General features: G+C 34.7%; 1 protein-coding gene across 2 annotated transcripts in view; it reads left to right on the top strand.

The window, feature by feature from the left end:
- Positions 1-20635, top strand: part of LOC150101056 (uncharacterized protein C8orf76-like) — a 145096-nt gene that overhangs the window by 110783 nt on the left and 13678 nt on the right. For both annotated transcript variants that reach the window (XM_090401754.1, XM_090401755.1), the window contains one exon: positions 15114-15173. In XM_090401754.1, coding sequence (XP_090257880.1) covers positions 15114-15173 — 60 coding nt within the window. The remainder of the gene's footprint in view (positions 1-15113; positions 15174-20635) is intronic.

Here is a 20635-nt window from a genome sequence, read left to right as displayed (position 1 = left end):
GAAGAATGCCATAAAACATTCTGCCCCCCCCATTGGGAGTGCTGAAACAATCCAGAGAGGGGGGGGGGGTAGTGGCCTTGTGAGCAAAAGGGGGCAGTGGACGCATAAAAGCAAAAATTAGGTGCTCAAAAATATTTATCATAAAAAAAATTTTGATGATATAACTATTGTACAACATAAGGTCGTAATGGTTGCTTTATTTTCCAAGGAAACATATACAAAATGCAAGTTACAGCCAATCAGCATTAAAGTCCGATGACAGTTCTTAACAAGCAAAGTGTTGGTAGATGCACACTTTCAAGTGATCAGGATTTTACAAGTCCAATATGCATCGGCAGGAACATATACATGTTATGACTTGTTCACTGTATAATATAATACTATAAATAAGTGAGATGCATGAAATCAGTTTTAAATTGTTTCTGAATTGTGTGATAAGTAGTTAGCAATTTGATGTAGTGCATATTCGATACCTAGTTGGTACCTTACTTATATGGATTACACACAAAGCAAATTGTTGTTCCAATTTATTTATTTATTCGTATGGAGTTTCCTCCCTTTTGCTCCCCCGTCCCTACTGGGGCGAGTTGAGCCTCCTCATGGGGGGTTAAGTATTTATGGCTGTAAATCTGTGTGTATGTTCACAGGGCTGGTTTGCCTGCTTGCAGGATGAAAAACGCCAGATAAACTGGCAGAAAAAACCCTACTGCCCACACCCAAGACCGGCTGATTTGGCTATGGCTGAGGAAGATCCTCAAATTCCTCGCGTCTTCGGCTGGAATTGAACCTGGGACATTCCTTCCCCAGTCATATGGTTGCAAAGCGCACAGCTACTAGGCTAACCGCGCAGACGTTGTTCCAATAAAACAGCAGGTGTCACGAGTATTTTTATACCTTTTTTCTAAAAATAATTTGGTTTAGGTACATGAGAAATTGCATTCTAGCAATTCTGTAAATTTAACTTTTTTTTTTTTTTTTTTTACGAATAGTATCATGGCTGAACCCAAGAAGAAATGTAGACAATATAATATCGAATATTTGAAATACGGCTTTATTTCACATATAGTCACCTACAAACAAAACATTACCAATGTGCCTTATTTGCCAAAAGGTTTTTCAAATGAATCTATGAAGCCTTCAAGATTAGAACTTTTGACAAAAGTTCATGTTGATAAAAAAAAATATAAGGATTTATCATATTTTCAAGTACTTAAAGAAAAATTTTTGAAACAACCAACATTGAGGTGCCCTGGATGTAGGGGATGGTGATAGACTTGGTGTAATCTTTATTGTGGAGGGGGGTTGTGGTTTACAGGTTTTAGTATTTTTTGGATTTTTTTGGGGTTATAGCCATTGGCTAAGAAAGTGTTGAGGATGTGGTTTAGTTCAATAGTCAGGGCCTTGTCATCTGAGCAGATTAATTTTGCCCTGTTATTTAGTGTTTTTATCACCCCATATTGTTGTGAGGGGGGGGATTGCTGGTGAATGTATCTGCCAGTGTGGGTGGATTTTCTGTAAACAGAGAAAACCAAAGATCCATCAAGCTGGCAGGTGATTAAAGTGTCTACGTGTTGTTTTCCTCTTTTTCTAAGGTAAACTGGACTCTGGGGTGTTGGTTGTTTAAGTGTGCTAGGAAACAGTGGAGTGTGTCTGAGCCATGTGGCCAAATATCAAACACATCATCCACATAACGAAGCCAAATAGTGGGTTTTTGTCGGGTGGAGTTTAAGGCTTTCTCTTCAAATGTCTCCATAAAGAAATTGGCCAAGGGTGGGGAAAGTGGTGAACCCATGGCTGTCCCCTCTATCTGTTTGTAGAACTTTCCTTGCCAAATGAAATAGCCTGAGTTCATTGTGAACTGAAATAGGGCTGAGATATCGGGAGGAAACTTGGCTTGGATGAGCTCAAGGGTTTCTTTGAGTGGGACATTAGTGAATAGGGAGGAGACGTCAAAACTGACCATTATGTCAGTGTGTTGGAGTGTGAGGTTTTCTATACTGGCTTTAAAGTGGGCTGAGTTTTTTATGTGTGATGGTGTGTTGCCAGTGTAGTGTGTGAGCATTTTAGCTAAATGTTTGGCTAATTTATATGTGGGGGAATCAATGCCATCCACTATGGGACGCAATGGCACATTTTGTTTATGTATTTTTGGGAGTCCATATAATCGGGGGGGGGGGGGGGTTTAGAGTTATAAGGTTTAAGTTTGTTGGTGACTTCCACAGGCCAAGAAGTGACTTTCTTAAGGAGTCTGTGGATAGTTCTAATCTGAGAGCTGGTCGGATTATATTCAATGGGGAGGTAAGTAGTACGGTCTAGTACTAAAGAATTTAGCTTACCTTTGTAGTCTTTTTGATTGAGTACCACAGTGGCACTTCCCTTATCAGCTTTGGTGATTACTCTTTTTTTGTTGTTTTTCAATTCTTGTAGATCTGTATATTCGTTTTTGGATAAGTTGGATTTTGGAGGTTTTGCTTTAGTGAGAACACCGACTACATCCAGTCTTACGTTGTTGGCGATATGGTTAGGCAGGTTGTGAATTCCACGCTCTATTTGGATCATGATTTCTTCAGCAGGTATCCTTTTAGGAGCTAGGGCGAAATTGTGACCATGTGAAAGTGCGGTGAGTGCTTCAGGCTTTAAAACTGCCGACGAGAGGTTGACTACAGTGTTGAGTGGTGGCTGGGGTATGGAAGTAGAAGTCTTTGTCAGGTTTTCGTATTTTTTCACGTGCCGACGACGTATTTTTTAGAATTCCTTTCTTGCCGATGCGCATGAGATGTCATGAAGTATAGACCATAGATGAAGGCTGAGTGTATTCGAAAGCTCTTCCTCTAGCGCCCATAAGGTTTTGTTTTCATCGGCAAGGAGAACGCGCGTCGAGGTAATTTGTTCTCTTAACAGGGCGAAGCTAGTGCGGTTATAAATGCGTAGAGCTTTCTCGGAAGTAAAACGGTGCTTCAATCTGACACAATTAGGGATCACTTTGTTATCCCAGCAGCGTTTTAGGAACGTCAGATGATTTATTTGCCTCGATAACTTCAACCTCAATTTGCCGTATTGATGGGCCTTTCGTGCAATTGCAGCTCAGTGGATGATCATGATTCTAGTAGCAAGACTTATACGTTAGTTAGACATAACTGGTAATTAGTTTACGGAATTAACAACGCATATAAAGTATATTAATTAAAGGTAACTTTAATGAATAACTTCTATATTTCGGCAACGTCACATTGCCATCTTCAGGAAATAAAGATATGGTATGTGCACTCAGGAACTAACACAAAGCAAATGAGGAAGAAAGCAAGAAACTAATATTGTTCCTAAAGTCATAATGGTGCCCTCTTGCGGGCTAATTTGGTAGTCTTGGCAGTTGGGCTGAAGTTCTCATAATGAAAGTATCCCAAATTTGGGGCAGTTTTGTGTTAGTTCCTGAGTGCACATACCATATCTTTATGTTCCTGAAGATGGCAATGTGACGTTGCCAAAATATAGAAGTTATTCATTAAAGTTACCTTTAATTAATATACTTTATATGCGTTGTTAATTCCGTAAACTAATTACCAGTTAGTATTGCTCTTCCAAGTTTAGCATTATACCCATTCCCATTTGCTCCAACTTATGTAACAGTATCTTGTCAAATGCCTTTGCAAAGTCCAGCAGCATCATTATGGTGTAGCCATTTCCCTTATTTAATTCTGCTGTCACTATAATAAAATGGGAGTAATAATAGTGACAGCAAGATTAAATAAGGGAAATGTCTACACCATTATATATGATAATTCTTGTAGATAAACTTATACGTTGGTTACACATAACTAAATTTTTCAGGAAATGATAACGTATACTAAAATATTAATTAATACTTCCTATATTTCGGCAATGTTACATTGCCATCTTCTGGTAACATAAAACTATGATATGTGCAAGCAGGCACTAACAACGAGCAAATGAGGCTAAAGAAAGCAACTGCTGTTGGTTCTAGAGTCCTAAAGTTGTCCCCTAGTGGGCTAAATTAGGTTGTCTTGGCTGTTGGGCTAATGTTCTAAGGATGCAAGCTTCCCAAATTTGGGACAGTCTCATGCACCCAAATTTGTTGAGATTTTGGAAATTTTTTAGAGCTTAGGTTGATTCCAAGAACAATCTTTCATATTTATATTTGCTACAGTGTAGTAAATATAAATATAAATTTCTTCCTGAATTTAGCTGAATTGGTGGATGTAGCCTGTTCAGAAATCCTGATTTAGCTGTCCTGCCTGTTTGGACATAGGAGGACAGTTTACAGCTGCTAGGGACCTAGTATACTCCAGGTAGGTGTAGGGGAAGTGGCTGGTCTTTGGTGGAGCAGATAAGGGATGCCAATTTCTTATGTGGTTTGTAACAGGTAGTCAGACCTGTTGTAGGATAGTTTTATGAAGCCATGCTGTCCACCATACAGTGTCATTCCTATACATTTCATTCTAGTCTTAATAAAACAGTAAAAATTTATTTCTGAATAAAAATGAATCTTTCCAAATATAAGGAGAAGACTGCATTTGTTGATCTCCAAAGAAAATGTCAGTATATATGCGCAAGATATCTATAATTTGATAAAATAGAAAGCTGCTGACAAAAAGAAACAGGAACAACTTAGAATTTGCAAACATATGGATAATTCCTATAATGATTGGAAATTATTTATGCATATATTACTGTGTAAAAAGTATGTTGATCAGTGAATAAAAGAAAATTTCCTAGAAAACAAAGTGAAATATAAATAAAACAGAAATAAATACACATAACAAGTACAACAAATTATACAAGATAATTTGCTGCTCCATCAACCGACACATATTCCTGGAACGTTTAGTTGAATTATCTGATCGAGATTAGTTCATTAGATAATCCCCTCTCTCTCTCGCTCTGTAATTATTTACTGAGCCACCAGATGTATATAGCCAGTTGGCCACTGTTAATAAACAGTGGTTAATTGGTTGGTTATTTATATATATTGCCAAACGTTTCTTTTTTAATTTTTTTTTTAATCTCCATCATAAATGCAAATATGCATATCTAGAGGTTACAGGATCACATGTACTTTGCTCCAACCTAGTAACCTATTGGACAAACATATAACACAATTGTAAATTATTAGTAATGCATTTGCCTTTAATGAAAATACAAGCATTCCTCAACGTATGACTATCCTGTTCACATGCTTGCCAAATATGACATCATTCCTGTAGTCCATAGACCAGGGTGTTATTGTTCCTTCAAGATATTTAAGAAATGCTTTTGCTCAGGCTATTATTGTAACTGAGGGAGCCCTCAGACTTTTGGAAGGAATATAATATCTTGCATTATACAAAGAATGTAGATGCAGCATGGAGGAAGGAGTAGTGTATTGAATACTGTGTGGAAAAAGTTGCTGAAAATATATGTTCATACATTCACAGGATTCAACTAAGTCTTACAAAAGATTGGTGACAAGTAATGCTGCAAGCTAATAGAGTTAAGGGTTGGCAGTGAAGAAGTAGAGCATTTGTTGGAAGCTGCAGAAGAACAGTTCTCAAAACAATGATCTTAAAGAGCTAGAAGCACAAGTTGCAAAAGAAAAGAAAAGGAGGCTGAGTCCCCCTAAATGAAGTTTATAGTGAAAAAATTGGCAGAGGCATCTGCCTCTTTAATAAAGCAGTTTGATTGTTTGAGTAAATGAATCCCAACATGGAGATCCTTTAGCAAAGTAGACAAAATTATGCAAGTTGCATTTGCTTATATAGAGAAATTTACATAGAAAAAAGGTCCACTCCTACTGTCAACTTTACTTCTGAAAATGAGCCTAGACCTTCCATAAGTTATGCATCTTGTGAACCATCCTTAGAAAACACTGTTATCATTCCTGAAGTTTGAAGAATTTGTTTTATTGAACTAGCCTTTCCTCCCTACTGCTGCTACATGTATTTTCAGACTAATCCAAGCACCATGCACTCATTTCATTGTAGTACAGTATTGCTATATCCAGTGGCGGCCAATGAAAATTTTAAGTGGGAGTGCTGCATATACAAAAAAAAAAAACTATTTTTTTTCATAATCAGTAACGAATTTCTTAATAAATTAATTTACATATTAAAAATATTTCATCCTCAGCACGAACAAACACCAATAATAAAAGTTTCGTATCTATAGCAATGACAAGCCCAAACGAATATCGGCATTAGATCGCAGTGCATTTGTTTTGTGTAACGATAATTGAAAAAATATAATTCTTTTCATATTTTCAACAGTGACACTCATCATAATTCAGCCTTGTATCTATAATAAATAAATAATGTTATTTTAACAAAAGAAAATAAGATTTACAAAAAATAAGAACACGCACCAATAATAAACATTTCATATCTCACAGAAATAGCGCGCGGAAGCATATGATGTAATGTGCAAGTGCAAATGAATATCGGCATTAGATCGCAATTATCGTTACATGAAACAAATGAAAAAATATAATTCTTTTCATATGTTCAACAGTAACACTCGTCATAATTCAGCCTTGTATCTATAATAAATAAATAATTATACAGCTCCTAGGAGCTAAGTTCACATTATGGGTAAATACCAAGAATAGTGATCGGAGCTTGCTCCACCCTTTCTATGAGTTGCCTCAGTTTGCACTACCAAATGGGTCAGGTGCTGCACTATCCAGGTATTTGCTTACGCTTGGAATCGCCGAACTTTATATAGTTTCTATATTCGGCATGAAACTCTTTGAGTTTCTTATTTGGCTAAGAAACAATATGGGATGCAATATCCCTTAACTTAAATAAGTTCATGTTGCCGAATTGAAGCCTTTGGCTCTTCATATAATTAGTAATTTATTAGGGCGCCTTCTTGGCAATTCTCATAGAAGGGATGTAAGTTCTGTTTGCTACAAACTTGGTATTAATTAGGTCTACCTACTCACTGATGAGACCTCAATAAAGGTTGAAACCGGTCTGGGTAGTGACCTTCTCTCATAATGTAGAACAGTAATACAGCTCCTAGGAGCTAAGTTCACATTATGGTAAATACCAAGAATAGTGATCAGAGCTTGCTCCACCCTTTCTATGAGTTGCCTCAGTTTGCACTACCAAATGGGTCAGGTGCTGCACTATCCAGGTATTTACTTACACTTGGAATCGCCGAACTTTATATAGTTTCTATATTCGGCATGAAACTCTGAGTTTCTTATTCAGCTAAGAAACAATATGGGATGCAATATCCCTTAACTTAAATAATTATATGTTATTTTAAGAAAATAAAATAAGATTTACAAAAAATAGTTCACCACGCACACGCATCAATAATAAATGTTTCATATCTCACAGAAATAACACACGTAAGAATACTAAAGATACACTGCCACTTGAGCAGTGTGGGAATGATGTAACATGCAATGACAAGTGCAAACGAATATCGGCGTTAGATCGCAGTGCATTTGTTTCGTAATCTAAAGCATTAATAGATCAATTCCAATTATTAACTATTCGATCGATGTTGAAATATAAGCTGTAACCTTTAACATGCTGTATTGCATCTATATAATGTTGTAAGCATTGTTATTATTTACACAAACAAAATTTAATTTTTTCATTTTTCCCTTGGGGGTGCCTGCAGTGTTGCAGTGCTTATATATGGGCTGCCACTGGCTACATTGTATTTCACTATAAACAAAAATTGAAATCAGTTGATGTAACAAAGCATTGAGACATGTTAATTATTAAAATATCCTTATGATTCATAGTGATTTCCAACATGATGGGATTGCCAGAAGAACTCTGTTTTAAATGAAGGACACCTTTTCTTTCTCTCCCAATCTTTTTCAGTTCACATATTGACAACTTTTAATGAGTTAAATAGCCTGATGAAATATAGAATTCTCAATAATGATTGTTTTCTAATATATTCTGAAACAAACACATTCCTTCTCCTGCCCTCTATGCAGATTTGGTTTTAATTGAAGAATCCATTACGATATGTAGCTTATTCACTGATGTGCAAATAGGACAACTCATCACACCGCAAGGTCACAGTCTATCCAAGAGGATTCCTCTGGACCAAACATGAATGTGTTAATATATAAATGTTTATATAAGGCTCATTTGAGAGGTTAATGGAGTGAAACATCACTGAAAAAGGATTAAAAATAAAATTTACATTTACAATTCTTCTAGTACATCATCTGTCATTGAGACATTGTCAGAGAGTATAATATGAGACTTACATCACACAAAAGCAACACAAAACTAAGTGAAACATGTGGACAAAAGACTAGAAAATTTTTAGAAAAAAATGTTAGCAGACTAGAATGTAAATTTGGATCTTGAAGTATTAGTATTTTCCATATTTTGGGAAGTTTATTGCAACCATATTTATTTAAATGATTTCTGAAAGCAGCTGCAGATTCCAACAGTGATCTTTCTCTTCTAATTTTACTGCAATGGAGCATAGTAGTCTTTTTGCAATTGATTCTATGAGCCATATCTAAAGCATGGTCTGCAGAGTCCAACTGACCATAGTCTTGACTGCAAATGTATTTGTGTTCTTCCATGTGGATGTTGGCTGATCTTCCTGTCTGTCCATAGTAGGCCAACTTGCAGGAACAAGGCACTTTATGTACTCCAGGCACAGAGAGAAAGGAGCTGATCTTTAGTGGAATGTATAAAGGTAAGAAGCTTTCAGTAGGCTTGAAAGTCATGTAGAGATTGCATTTCTTTAGGATTCTGGCAATGTTTCTGAAATGTCTCGGACATGGGGGGGGGTGATGATAATAGAGTTACTGAAATCTTTCTAAAGAGAAGGTCTAAGATTGAGGAAGGGATTGATTATTTTTTTGATACCGTGGGAACTGTAGCCATTAGATAAGGCATGGTCTATATGATTAAGTTCTGCTGTAAGAGATGACTCATTGGAACAAGGTTATAGGCTCTATTGGTTAGTGTTTTAATGGTGCCATATTGTTGAGAGGGATGATGGGAAAAGTTTGTGAATGTATCTGCTGTGTGTGTTTGGGCTTCCTATATACAGACGACAGGTTATCATTGGGTAAGCATGTTACCAAATTGTCTAGACAGGTTACACTCTTTTGTTTTTCATGGTGAATCAGATTCCAGGAAAACTTGAAGTGAGAATGGAAAAAGTGTCTGGGCCATGAGGCCAAATGGAGAATCCATTATCCACATAGAAGGTTTGAGATATTTAGATAAACCAGATAGAAGGTTTGAGAGGTGCTGAGTCAAAGAGCTTGTTTTTCCAAAATATTCCATAAAAATATATATATATAAAAATGGTAAGGGGCTGAGAGGAGAGAACTCATAGAGATACCTTCTATTTATAAATTTTGTGCTTCCAAGAGAAATATCCAGGCTTCTCAATAGGAGTTTTAAATTGATAGTTTTTATATAGGATGACCAGTATGTGTCTGTGGGGGAGGGGGATCAAAACATTTGCTAAATGTTTTGATCATTTATAGCATGGGGAATCCGTAGCATCTACAGTCTTAGGGGAGAATTGGGTTTGTGTATTTTTTTTTAGTAATTTGTATATCCAGAGGTGGGGGGAGATAGTGAGTGAAGGGTTTGAATTTTTTTGTGATTTCAGGATGCCAGGAAGAAATTTTTTTTGATTTCGTAGGATCATAATCTAAAGGTCTGTAGGTGGAGCAGTCTCTGAAATTTTGTTAGCTATTTCCAGAGCTAAGTTATGGATCAATGCTGTTTCACTTCATTAAGTCTCTAACATGAGGTGTCTTGTTATGAGGTCATGCACATCATTTGAAATTATAAAGCAACTTTTGACAGAAACATGGTGATTTAGTTCACAATGGACAGTGCTTCTGAATTTCCCTCTCAACTGGAATTTACTTGACAGTATATTATGTCCCTTCTGCACAGGGTAGGCACATTTTTGCATTTTCAGTATACTGCATGTTAGCTAGAATGTTCTCAGTTAAATTTGTAAAATTATTTGTGAACTGTCTTAGTGATGTAGAAATTTCAACTGTAATTCCAATTTCAAGTTTTATATATATATATAAAAATCTTTATTTCCTTTACATAAATAGTTTAGTTTCTGCAGCTAATGACTGCATTATAAACAGGGGTTTAGTATGTATTTTCTATAACTGAAAATTTGAAAGAGGATGTTGAACATTGTCTTTAGTTAGATACTGTGCTTGGTGCTACAATAAAAAACTGTTTTTCTTGCATGGACAGTATTGTCTATGGAAGAGGTGTTTTTCATTATGCAAGGTCATTTTCATGCTGGTTTTCTCTATACTGTACTGTATTTAGGTACAATAAAGCTACACACATAGCTTCAAGGCAAGTCTGAGAAGTTTCGTCCAGACTGGTGTGAACATGTTAAGTGAATGAATAATATAAGCACATAAACACAAGAAAGATAAAACACAAGAAAGAAAAATATTTAATTAACCAAATATTTCGGTGTGGAAATAGCAGACCATCTTCAGTGGCACTACAAGAACAGTTTTTAAAAAAAAATACAGGGTGGAATACTGACAATAGATCATTTAAAAGTAGAACAAGCCGCACGATGTTATATCACTAAGTATTAAAGGGAATATTTTTAAGCAGAGACATGATTGAAATAAAGATATTAATTAATAATACTAAATAACATAAAATTAATATGAATTAATAAGTTATCCTGATTAGACTTTCCCAGATTTTTGATATAGATATACAGTCATTCCAATTCAGGTTAGGACAATCGAGTAAGCCCTCTACGCTTTCTTTGAATAAACGTTGAAATTTATAATGGGATCTATGTAAGAGGCGAGTTTTTGACCAAAGGATGTTGTGGTTAGTTTCAATCCCGTGCTGAACCAATCCAGATTTTTCAGGTTTGTTGTGATGAATGGAGGATTGATGTTCTTGGATTCTTTTTTCAAGAGAACGTCCAGTTTGTCCAAAATAGGAGAGATCACATTTGCAGGGAATTGGATAAACTCCAGGAAGACACATAGTTGAGCGTTTGTCTTTAGGAGAAGGAAAATGGGAAGATAATTTGTTAATAGGTGAATACGTAGCTGTTAACTCATATTTCTTCAGAATTCTTGCGATAGGTTCTGAAATCCCGGAGATGTATGGAATTGGAACTCGACATATTGAATCTTTGTTGTTTTGTGGTGGATTATAAGAATCGAGAAGATGTTGAGTACTCTTTTTGGAAAAGCCATTGAGTTTCATGTGTTGTTGGATAGTAGAAAGTTCTTTCTGTAGAAAATTAGAAGTAGAACAATTAGTTTTGGCTCTTCTGATTGGACATTTTATGATTCCTGTTTTTTGACAAGGATGATGGGCTGATTCTTTAAGAATATAACGACTTGTGAACGTTGGTTTCCTATAAACTGTAGTTGTAAGAGTATTTGAAGGTGACCGGATGAGGAGAACCTCTAAAAAAGATAACTGGTTGTTTTCTTCCATTTCCATAGTAAACTTTATACGATGATGTAAGGAATTTTATGCTGTTTAAAAAAGAAGGTAAGGAGTCTTTGTTGTGCAGCCATACAATAAAGATGTCATCTATATATCTTACCCAAAAGGATGGTTGAGGGAAAATAGATGAGAAGAGGACTTCATATGACCGTTCCTTCTACTTGGCTGTAAAATTTGTTTTGATATAAGAAATATCCAGAGTGTATTACGAAATCGAATAGTTTTATAATTTTTTATGTCTTCTGGAAAGATGTCATCAAGTAATTTTAAAGTCTCCTTGAGAGGTTTACATTTGTATATAAAGATTCTTTATCAAAGCTCACCATAAGATCTGTAGGTTAAAATGAGACATTTTTCAATTTTTCTAAGAAATCTGAGGAGTTTTTTACAAAGGAACTAGAGTTGCCTATGTGAGATTTCAATAATTTAGCTAGATATTTGGCTATACAGTAAGTAGGAGAATCAATACAATCTACTATTGGATGAAGAGGAAAGTCAATCTTATGTATTTTAGGAAGACCATAAAATCCAGGAGGTCTTGCAAAATGAGTTTTAAGTCTTTCAATTGTGTCTCTATCTAAACTGAAGACTTCATCTAAGAGAGAATTTAATTTCTTTAGTTGTCTGTTAGTTGGATTATAATCAAGTTCTTGATATGTGGAGCGATCTCGAAGTAAAAGAGAAAGTTTTCTTCTGTAATTTGCTGAGTCCATAACTACTGTTGCTTTCCCCTTGTCAACATCTAAACCGAAAATATGAAGCTCTTTCGTCTAAACAATTCAAGCCCTTCAAAACTCCAGATAATTGGATTGTCAATATATCCGGACGTCCTCTAACTGATAGCAAAACCCTCATCCTGTCAAAAAGACATGATTTTTCTATTGTTCCTAATAAGATACCATATCTCGATTTCCTAGTTAACATTGAACGGAATCTCAGTCATCTAACTAGTGATAAAGCTAATGCTCTTCGCCTAGAAGTCGCTTCTTCTTTACTTAAGGTCAAACTTCCTCCTTCCAACATATCTCTTTCTCAAATGAAATCTTTACAGTCCTTGAGAAAAAACAATCACCTCATTATCACCAGGGGAAAGCAAAAGTAGTTATGAACTCAGCAAATTACAGAAGAAAACTTTCTCTTTTACTTCGAGATCGATCCACATATCAAGAACTTGATTATAATCCAACCAACAGACAACTAAAGAAATTAAATTCTCTCTTAGATGAAGTCTTCAGTTTAGATAGAGAACAATTGAAAGACTTAAAACTCATTTTGCAAGACCTCCTAGATTTTATGGTCTTCCTAAAATACATAAGATTGACTTTCCTCTTCGTCCAATAGTAGATTGTATTGATTCTCCTACTTACTGTATAGCCAAATATTTAGCTAAATTATTGAAATCTCACATAGGCAACTCTAGTTCCTTTCTAAAGAACTCCTCAGATTTCTTAGAAAAATTGAAAAATGTCTCATTGCAACCTACAGATCTTATGGTGAGCTTTGATATAGAATCTTTATATACAAATGTAAACCTGTCAAGGAGACTTTAAAATTACTTGATGACATCTTTCCAGAAGACATAAAAAATTATAAAACTATTCAATTTCGTAATACACTCTTGATATTTCTTATGTCAAAACAAATTTTACAGCCAAGTAGAAGGAACGGCCATGGGAAGTCCTCTTTCTCCTGCTTTAGCCAACTTTTATTTAGAACATCTAGAAAAAGTCCTCTTCTCATCTATTTTCCGTCAACCATCCTTTTGGGCAAGATAAATAGATGACATCTTTACTGTATGGCCGCACAACAAAGATTCCTTACCTTCTTTTTTAAACAGTATCAGTTCCTTATATCATCATATAAAGTTTACTATGGAAATGGAAGGAAACAGCCAGTTATTTTTTTTAGACGTTCTCTTCATCTGGTCACCTTCAATACTCTTACGACTACAGTTTACAAGAAACCAACATTCACAGGTCATTATATTCTTAAAGAATCAGCCCATCATCCTTGTCAAAGAACAGAATCATAAAATGTCTAATCAGAAGAGCCAAAACTAATTGTTCTACTTCTAATTTTCTACAGAAAGAACTTTCTACTATTCAACAACACATTTGAAGGATTAAACTAAATTTATTATACTCTAACCAAGTGAAAAATAAACTTTCAACATCTTTCTCTAAATCCAGAGTAATTCATTAAAAAAGGGTGGCACACCATTTGGCAACTCCTATAGGTAGAGATGACCTGCTAATGCTTCTGCCTGGTATCTCCACTTGGGCCTGGCTCCCACTGAAGAGACCTCAAAGGTCGAAACTAGTCTGGGTTGTGGCCCTTCCCTTAATGCATAACATTAGACATATCCGCAAGGAGATGTGTTTTGCATTATGGGAGATACTGAGATAGTAGTGATGTTAGCTTGGTCCACCTTTGCTACGAGTTGTCCGGTGTTGTACTACCTGACCCCAGTCCTGAAGATACTTGCATTCACAAACTTTGTTTGCTCACACTTGGATAAAGATTAAACTAAATTTATTATACTCTAACCAAGTGAAAAATAAACTTTCAATATCCAACAACACATGAAACTCAATGGCTTTTCCGAAAAGAGTACTCAACATCTTCTTGATTTTTATAATCCTCCACAAAACAACAAAGATTCAATACTTCGAGTTCCGATTCCATACATCTCCAGGATTTCAGAACCTATCGCAAGAATTCTGAAGAAATATGAGTTAACAGCTACATATTCTCCTATTAACAAATTATCTTCCCATTTTCCTTCTCCTAAAGACAAACACTCATGTGTCTTCCTGGAGTTTATCAAATTCCCTGCAACTGTGATCTCTCCTATTTTGGACAAACTGGACATTCTCTTGAAAAAAGAATCCAAGAACATCAATCCTCCATTTATCACAACAAACCTGATGCCCACTAAAACAATACCACAACATCCTTTGGTCAAAAACTTGCCTCTTACATAGATCCTGTTATAAATTTGAACGTTTATTCAAAGAAAGCGTAGGGGCCTTACTCCATCACCCTAACCTGAATCGGAATGACTATATCTATATCAAAAATCTGGGAAAGTCTAATCAGGATAACTCATTAGTTCATATTAATTTTATGTTATTTAATATTATTAATTAATATCTTTATTTCAATCATGTCTCTGCTTAAAAATATTCCATTTAATACTTAGTGATATAACATCACACGGCTTGTTCTATTGTTAAATGATCTATTGTTAGTATTCCACCTTGTATTTTTTTAAAACTGTTCTTGTAGTGCCACTGAAGATGGTCTGCTATTTCCAGACTGAAATATTTGGTTAATTATCTTTCTTGTCTTTACGTGCTTATATTATTCAGTCTTTATGTCACAAGTATCCTTAAAACATCAAATGTTAAGTGTTAAATAAATCATGATAGCAATTTACTAGTTGCATTTATTCAAAACTTTGTAAAGTGAGGGATTCCTGTATATATATATATATATATATAAACATTCCTAATGCTATATAAACCAAAAATTCAAAGTACTGTTAGTAAAAAAACCCATTTCATTATTATCTTAAGACGCAGTAATAAACTAAAAAGAGGTATGCTAAATATAAATTCTGAGATTATCTTTTTTTCATCTTAGGTAGACATTTACATCCAGCAACTAAAAATGAGTGAAACATTTCTGAAATTAGGTGCTCAAGTAAGTAATATTATATTATATAATAATAATGTTCAGTAGACAGGAGGTTGGTTGCAATTTACATGCAGCTACTTTGCTGAGATTTTTCGTAGTCTTATTGCTGCTGCTGTTATATTGCTTGAACTTTAGAATAAAAAAAAAAGCTTCTAAATATGAATGCCAAGAAAACTAATTTCCTGCTTTATCACTAAAATAAGATATCAGTTAATTTTAAATGAAACAGTCAAGGAATAAATAATATGAATCAGTTGAATGATACACAACCTGCAGAAATGTCACCTACATTTTTTCTTCTTCTATAGCTCTCTCTCTCTCTCTCTCCTCTCCCTCTGTTCAAGTCTGATTATGCAGAAATTTTCAGAAGACCCTAAGGTAAATAAGAAACTGTAATATTCTGAGTTGATTCAAAACCATTTAAAAGATTGACCAGTAGAAGCGTTTGTAAAGTATCCCCCCCCCACACACACACACCACTTTTTATTGTAATCTGATTAAACCTAGAATTCTCAGGAGTATGGTATCAACACGAGCAACAACTATACTCTGCATATCATTGAAATTGTTTGAGTGACAAAATCCTTAAAAAGTGTCTGCAGACAGATTAACATACCCAAAAACCTCTTTATGTTATTAGACCTTAACATAAGAAACGAGCACATTCAAAATTTGGTTTAAATGTGCAGATGGTAGAGGTGTCTATAGGAGAAGCGCTCCCTATTTCCAGATTTGTCACTATTTCAAAGTGCTTCCATTTTTGCTATCATGAATCATTAAATGAGTTTAATGATTTGTATTTAGCACGCTATACATATTCTTTACTGAGAATTGGCAGAACAATTATTGAACTTAAAACCATCTTGTGGAGAAAAAATTTCAAAAAAAAGGTAAACAACATAGCCGTATGTATGTCATTCCCACCCACAAAAGGTCATAAACCCTATAGCACATCACATTAAGACAGCAGGTAGAGTAAGGAAGAGATAATCAAAAAATCCTGCTCAAGAAACCAAACATGGCATTTTTTTTTAGGTCTCCAAATACACAGGGCATCCCACAGGTCAGTTGATTTTGGAATTTGGGCCAAAGCAGCTGAGGCTTTGAGACCAGTAGGTCTTTATTTATATATATATATATATATATATATATATATATATATATATATATTTATTTATTTATTTATTTATCCTATACATGAGAAGTACAAGAACCTATAGAACATCAGTGCCATGAGTGAGGTGCGGTAAGGATCAAGAAAGAAGAAACCTATTGGCATTCTTCTTAAATGGCTGTAGGTTGAAATTGTTGGGAAATATCATGGAAGGCTGTTCCAGAAGATAGAAGTAGATGGAATAAATAAGGAAGATGAAAAACAGCTTTGATTAGTTGCAGTTGTCCTGAAAAGGGATGTTGGACCTCTGCTGCTGTTGTTTTAACAGGCCTAACAGCAAGTGGAGGAATGATGTTTGCCAATTCATTGGAGCATTACCTGTAGAAGAGAGAAAGAGCTGAAACATTGCATTTCTGAGATAGAGGTTGAAACGTGCCTGTGGAAGGGTCATGAGCTGTCAAGGAGAGCAATTCAGCTCAGGGCCCTGAGCTGAATTGCTCTCCTCTGGACAGCATCAAGAATGTCTTAATTCATGTGTGTGTTCTTTTTACTGGTTAGGCTATGTACAGGAGGAAAAATCCTGCTGTTAATTTATCATAACTGTTCAGTTATGTTAAAAATCCTGTCAGCTGTGCCATTTATATTATATCTCTGTAAAGCAACTGTTTTTACACCAAGTGTTAAGTAAATATATAAGAGTTCACTCCAATTGGTGCAATGACTTAACTCTATTCCTTTTAGAATCCAGGAAATGATTAACTTGAGACCAAATAATATATATATTTATACATTATATACAATAATATACATTTAATGAAACTAAAAGTAAATAAAATTAAATTAATAACTATGAACTATTTGGATCCATAGCCTTCTAAATAGAAAATATATTTTAGAGATCTCCTTATCTTTAAAGGATGAAAATCATTCTCACTGACCCACTCTATTACTACTTTGTTTAACATGTGCTTAATCAGTCTACTGAACTGAATGTTTTTTTTTACAAAAAATCCCCACAAACAATAAATGTTCCGTCAGTTCTTTATCAGGCCTTCCTCAAACTCTGTTAATTTTTTAACTTCCACAGGACTATGCAATGTTTGCTTATTTAACACATTTTTCCATTCATTCTCAACTGTTTCACTGGAGGATAAATATTCTTACCCGAGACAATTTTATTACAAGAAACACAAATCACCAATTCATTACCAGAGAAAAATACTTTATAATTTTACCACTTTATAAACACTGTATTAAAGGAACTCTTCATTAAAGCCACTTTACAGTTTTTATTTACTACTCATTTTATTATTTACTTTAAAAAAAAAAAAAAATATATATATATATATATATATACTATTCACTTGCGAACATTTCCAACTTTTTCAGCCTAAGGATTCACCTTGTTAAGATTCCTTTTTTGGAATTCTCTGTTAGTATATTCTGACTGTCAAGTTTTACAAAAACTTCCTATAAACAAAATTCTCAGGTCTCCATTCTCAAACTTTGATTCTCCCTCTCTCTGTTGTGTTGTTACTCAGTTACTGAACGCGCGCTCTCTCTCTCTGGCAACTGTCAGTCACCCATCAATCTCTTCAGTGAGCATGCACATTTGTTCAACTAGGCTATAAGCAAGAAATTACATGATTCAGAATTCATGCTATTGCCATTGCGAAAAGAGAATGTCTTTACGACGAACAACATATCACAACATTTAACAATTATGAATTAAATTAAAGAACTATTGAAATTATTACATCTATCAGATATCCAGTAAGTACAATAAATCTAACGTACTTTACATTTTATTTTAACGTATCAATATCAGGCACATTGCAAGTGCCAATTATACATGTTACAAAATCAAAACTTAAAAAATACAGTACTAACAGAGAAACAATTGTAAAATTAGTGGAAAGTGGTAGTGTAAAAATAGTCATAATGACTATTTTTACATTACCACTCTGTATGGGACTGGCTAAGTCATTTCGAGTTACAATACTCTTGTATCCTATACAGAATTCATACACTTTCTAAGCAAAGAACCTTTCTCACTACAAAGGTGCTTTCAAGCCTGTGGCCTTGAAAGAATTTGTGGATGAATCTCACCCACAAATAGCTGTAGACCCATTAGATACATTAGTGAGTGAGATCATGTGAAGGAAAGATTTCTGCCTGGTTTGTCAGTTTTGGGGCTGAAAACTTTACCACCACTGTCTGAAGTGTAACTCACCTTCTGTTGAAAAGTTCCTCACAAAGATTCTTTGTATCTTAGATTACATCTTTATATCTTAGATCCCCAAACCACAGGGCGTCACTGAGCTATTACAGTTCTCACCTCTTTCTTTTCTTTATTAATTCATCTGACTTTGTATATAGTTCTACATTACACCATGTCAGATATATCCTACTCAATTTCCATGCTTTATCAACCTCTTTTCTCCACATGGTGTTGATAGCAATTAATTAGAGCTTTTCAAAATCACCTGCCTGACAATTCCACAGATACTTTTCTTGACCATAAATGTTTTCTGTTAGTCTACCTTCCAACTTCAGTAAGTAATAATCACTCACCACCACATAATAACAATGTAAACAATTAAAAGGCAAGAGAATGCCATACTAGAATAAAGACAAAAATTGAATTGAATAAACATTTAATATTTCATTTCAGAGACATCTTCAAGAACAATACCAAGTTTGAACAGATATATTAAGAATGTTTATAATACAAGCCTTAGTCACAGTTGTACAAATGAGAGAATATGCTACTAGAGTACAGCATGATTCAAACTGCAGTTAAAAAACCTGAAACATTTAAGGCAATTATTTCCCATATCTTGGATATTGACATGATCAGATATTGATCATGAGAAAGAAAGGGGTAACTATAGTATTCAACACTAACCACGAGCATAAAGTCTTCTTGAATCGCAATCAGTAGCAAGCAAAGTGATGAAATCATCATCAAGATCAAAATGAGGAATTGTAAAAAAACAGAAAAGAATGTTTCACATCATTGGAGAAGGCAGCTGACAAAGAAAAAGTTGGTAATTGTTTGAGATCTAAACAGCAAAGTAAGAAATAATGCCATACATATATAGGAATGTTTTGGGAAAATTTGGAGAAAAGAGCAAAGTTCATAATAATAAGTGCCTGTTGGATTTCTGTTCAGGACATGGACTGGTCATTACTAACACAGAGTCCCAGCATAAAGATGTCCACAAATTCACATTAGACAAGAAATAAAAAATGACTATGTCATTGTTGATAGCAATATCTTCATGCTAATTCAAGACTAGAGTATACAGGGGATTTAAAAAAATGACTAACATTTATTTTTGAGCAGCATAAGTTGAATACCATACTGGAAAGAAAAAGTGTGTAAGAAAGATTTAATAAGAATTAAAGTTGAGCACATTTCAGAGGTGAACTGTAGACTCAAATATTACTCAAGAGAACAGCTGGAAATAAGAACCAAATCTTGAAGACCTAGTGGCATAGTCTGAGAGGGGGGGGGGGGGAACTGATGGATTTACATAGAGGCATGTGGCGACTCCAAGGAGGAGTTAGGAAGTTAAAGAAGTATTCGTGAAATGGAAAGCACGTCGAGCTTTCCTTTTCATGTTGTTATATTATTCCTATTATAGAAAGTAACTCAGCATATGCTCTGAGAAAAATAAAAAAGTAAAGCAATGTATAAAAGTCATAAGAAAACTTTGGTTAGAATATAGAAGATAAATATCAGGAAGGTGGCAGTGTTCTGGAAGAGCCGGGGGGGAGGCTTAGAAATAGAGGAAAGAGCTGTAAAAGGAATAAGAGAGAATGACATGAAAACTGAAGATAAAGATATTCTAGATGTCTGCAATAATTACTTAGAAAGATTGCTAAATGAGACAAAGTACAAAACGCTAGTAGAAAATCTTCAAGAAGAATGCAATCAGAAATAACATATGGTAGAAAAAAGAGCTATTGGAGTAGATGATATTCAACCACAAATGTCCAAATATGAGTATAAAAGTTTTATAATAGTGGCTGTACTGCATAATTCAGGCCAGGTCAGTAAAAGAGAAATAAAGTTGAATGTGACAATTACAGAGGAATTTCCCTGTTGAGTGTTCTGAGTAAGATTTATGCAAGCATATTTGAGAAGAGGCTAAGAAAAATTATGGAAAGTTAACTTCAAACAAGTTGAATTCAGGTAAAATCTTGTTTCATAGGTTCTCCTGAGAGAATCTACAAAATAAAACATTTCAGCTATTTAGGCACAGTTTTAGTGAGAACAGCAAATTAAATATGAATATAGATAATAGGATAAACAAAGCTGATATGGTAGGGAGTCAAAAAATAAATT

Source organism: Typopeltis vanoorti, chromosome 12 (genome assembly GCF_054136105.1).
Source record: "Typopeltis vanoorti isolate ZY-2024b chromosome 12, IOZ_Tvanoo_1.0, whole genome shotgun sequence".
NCBI lineage: Eukaryota > Metazoa > Arthropoda > Arachnida > Uropygi > Thelyphonidae > Typopeltis > Typopeltis vanoorti.
This window is presented reverse-complemented; position numbering and strand designations above follow the sequence as displayed.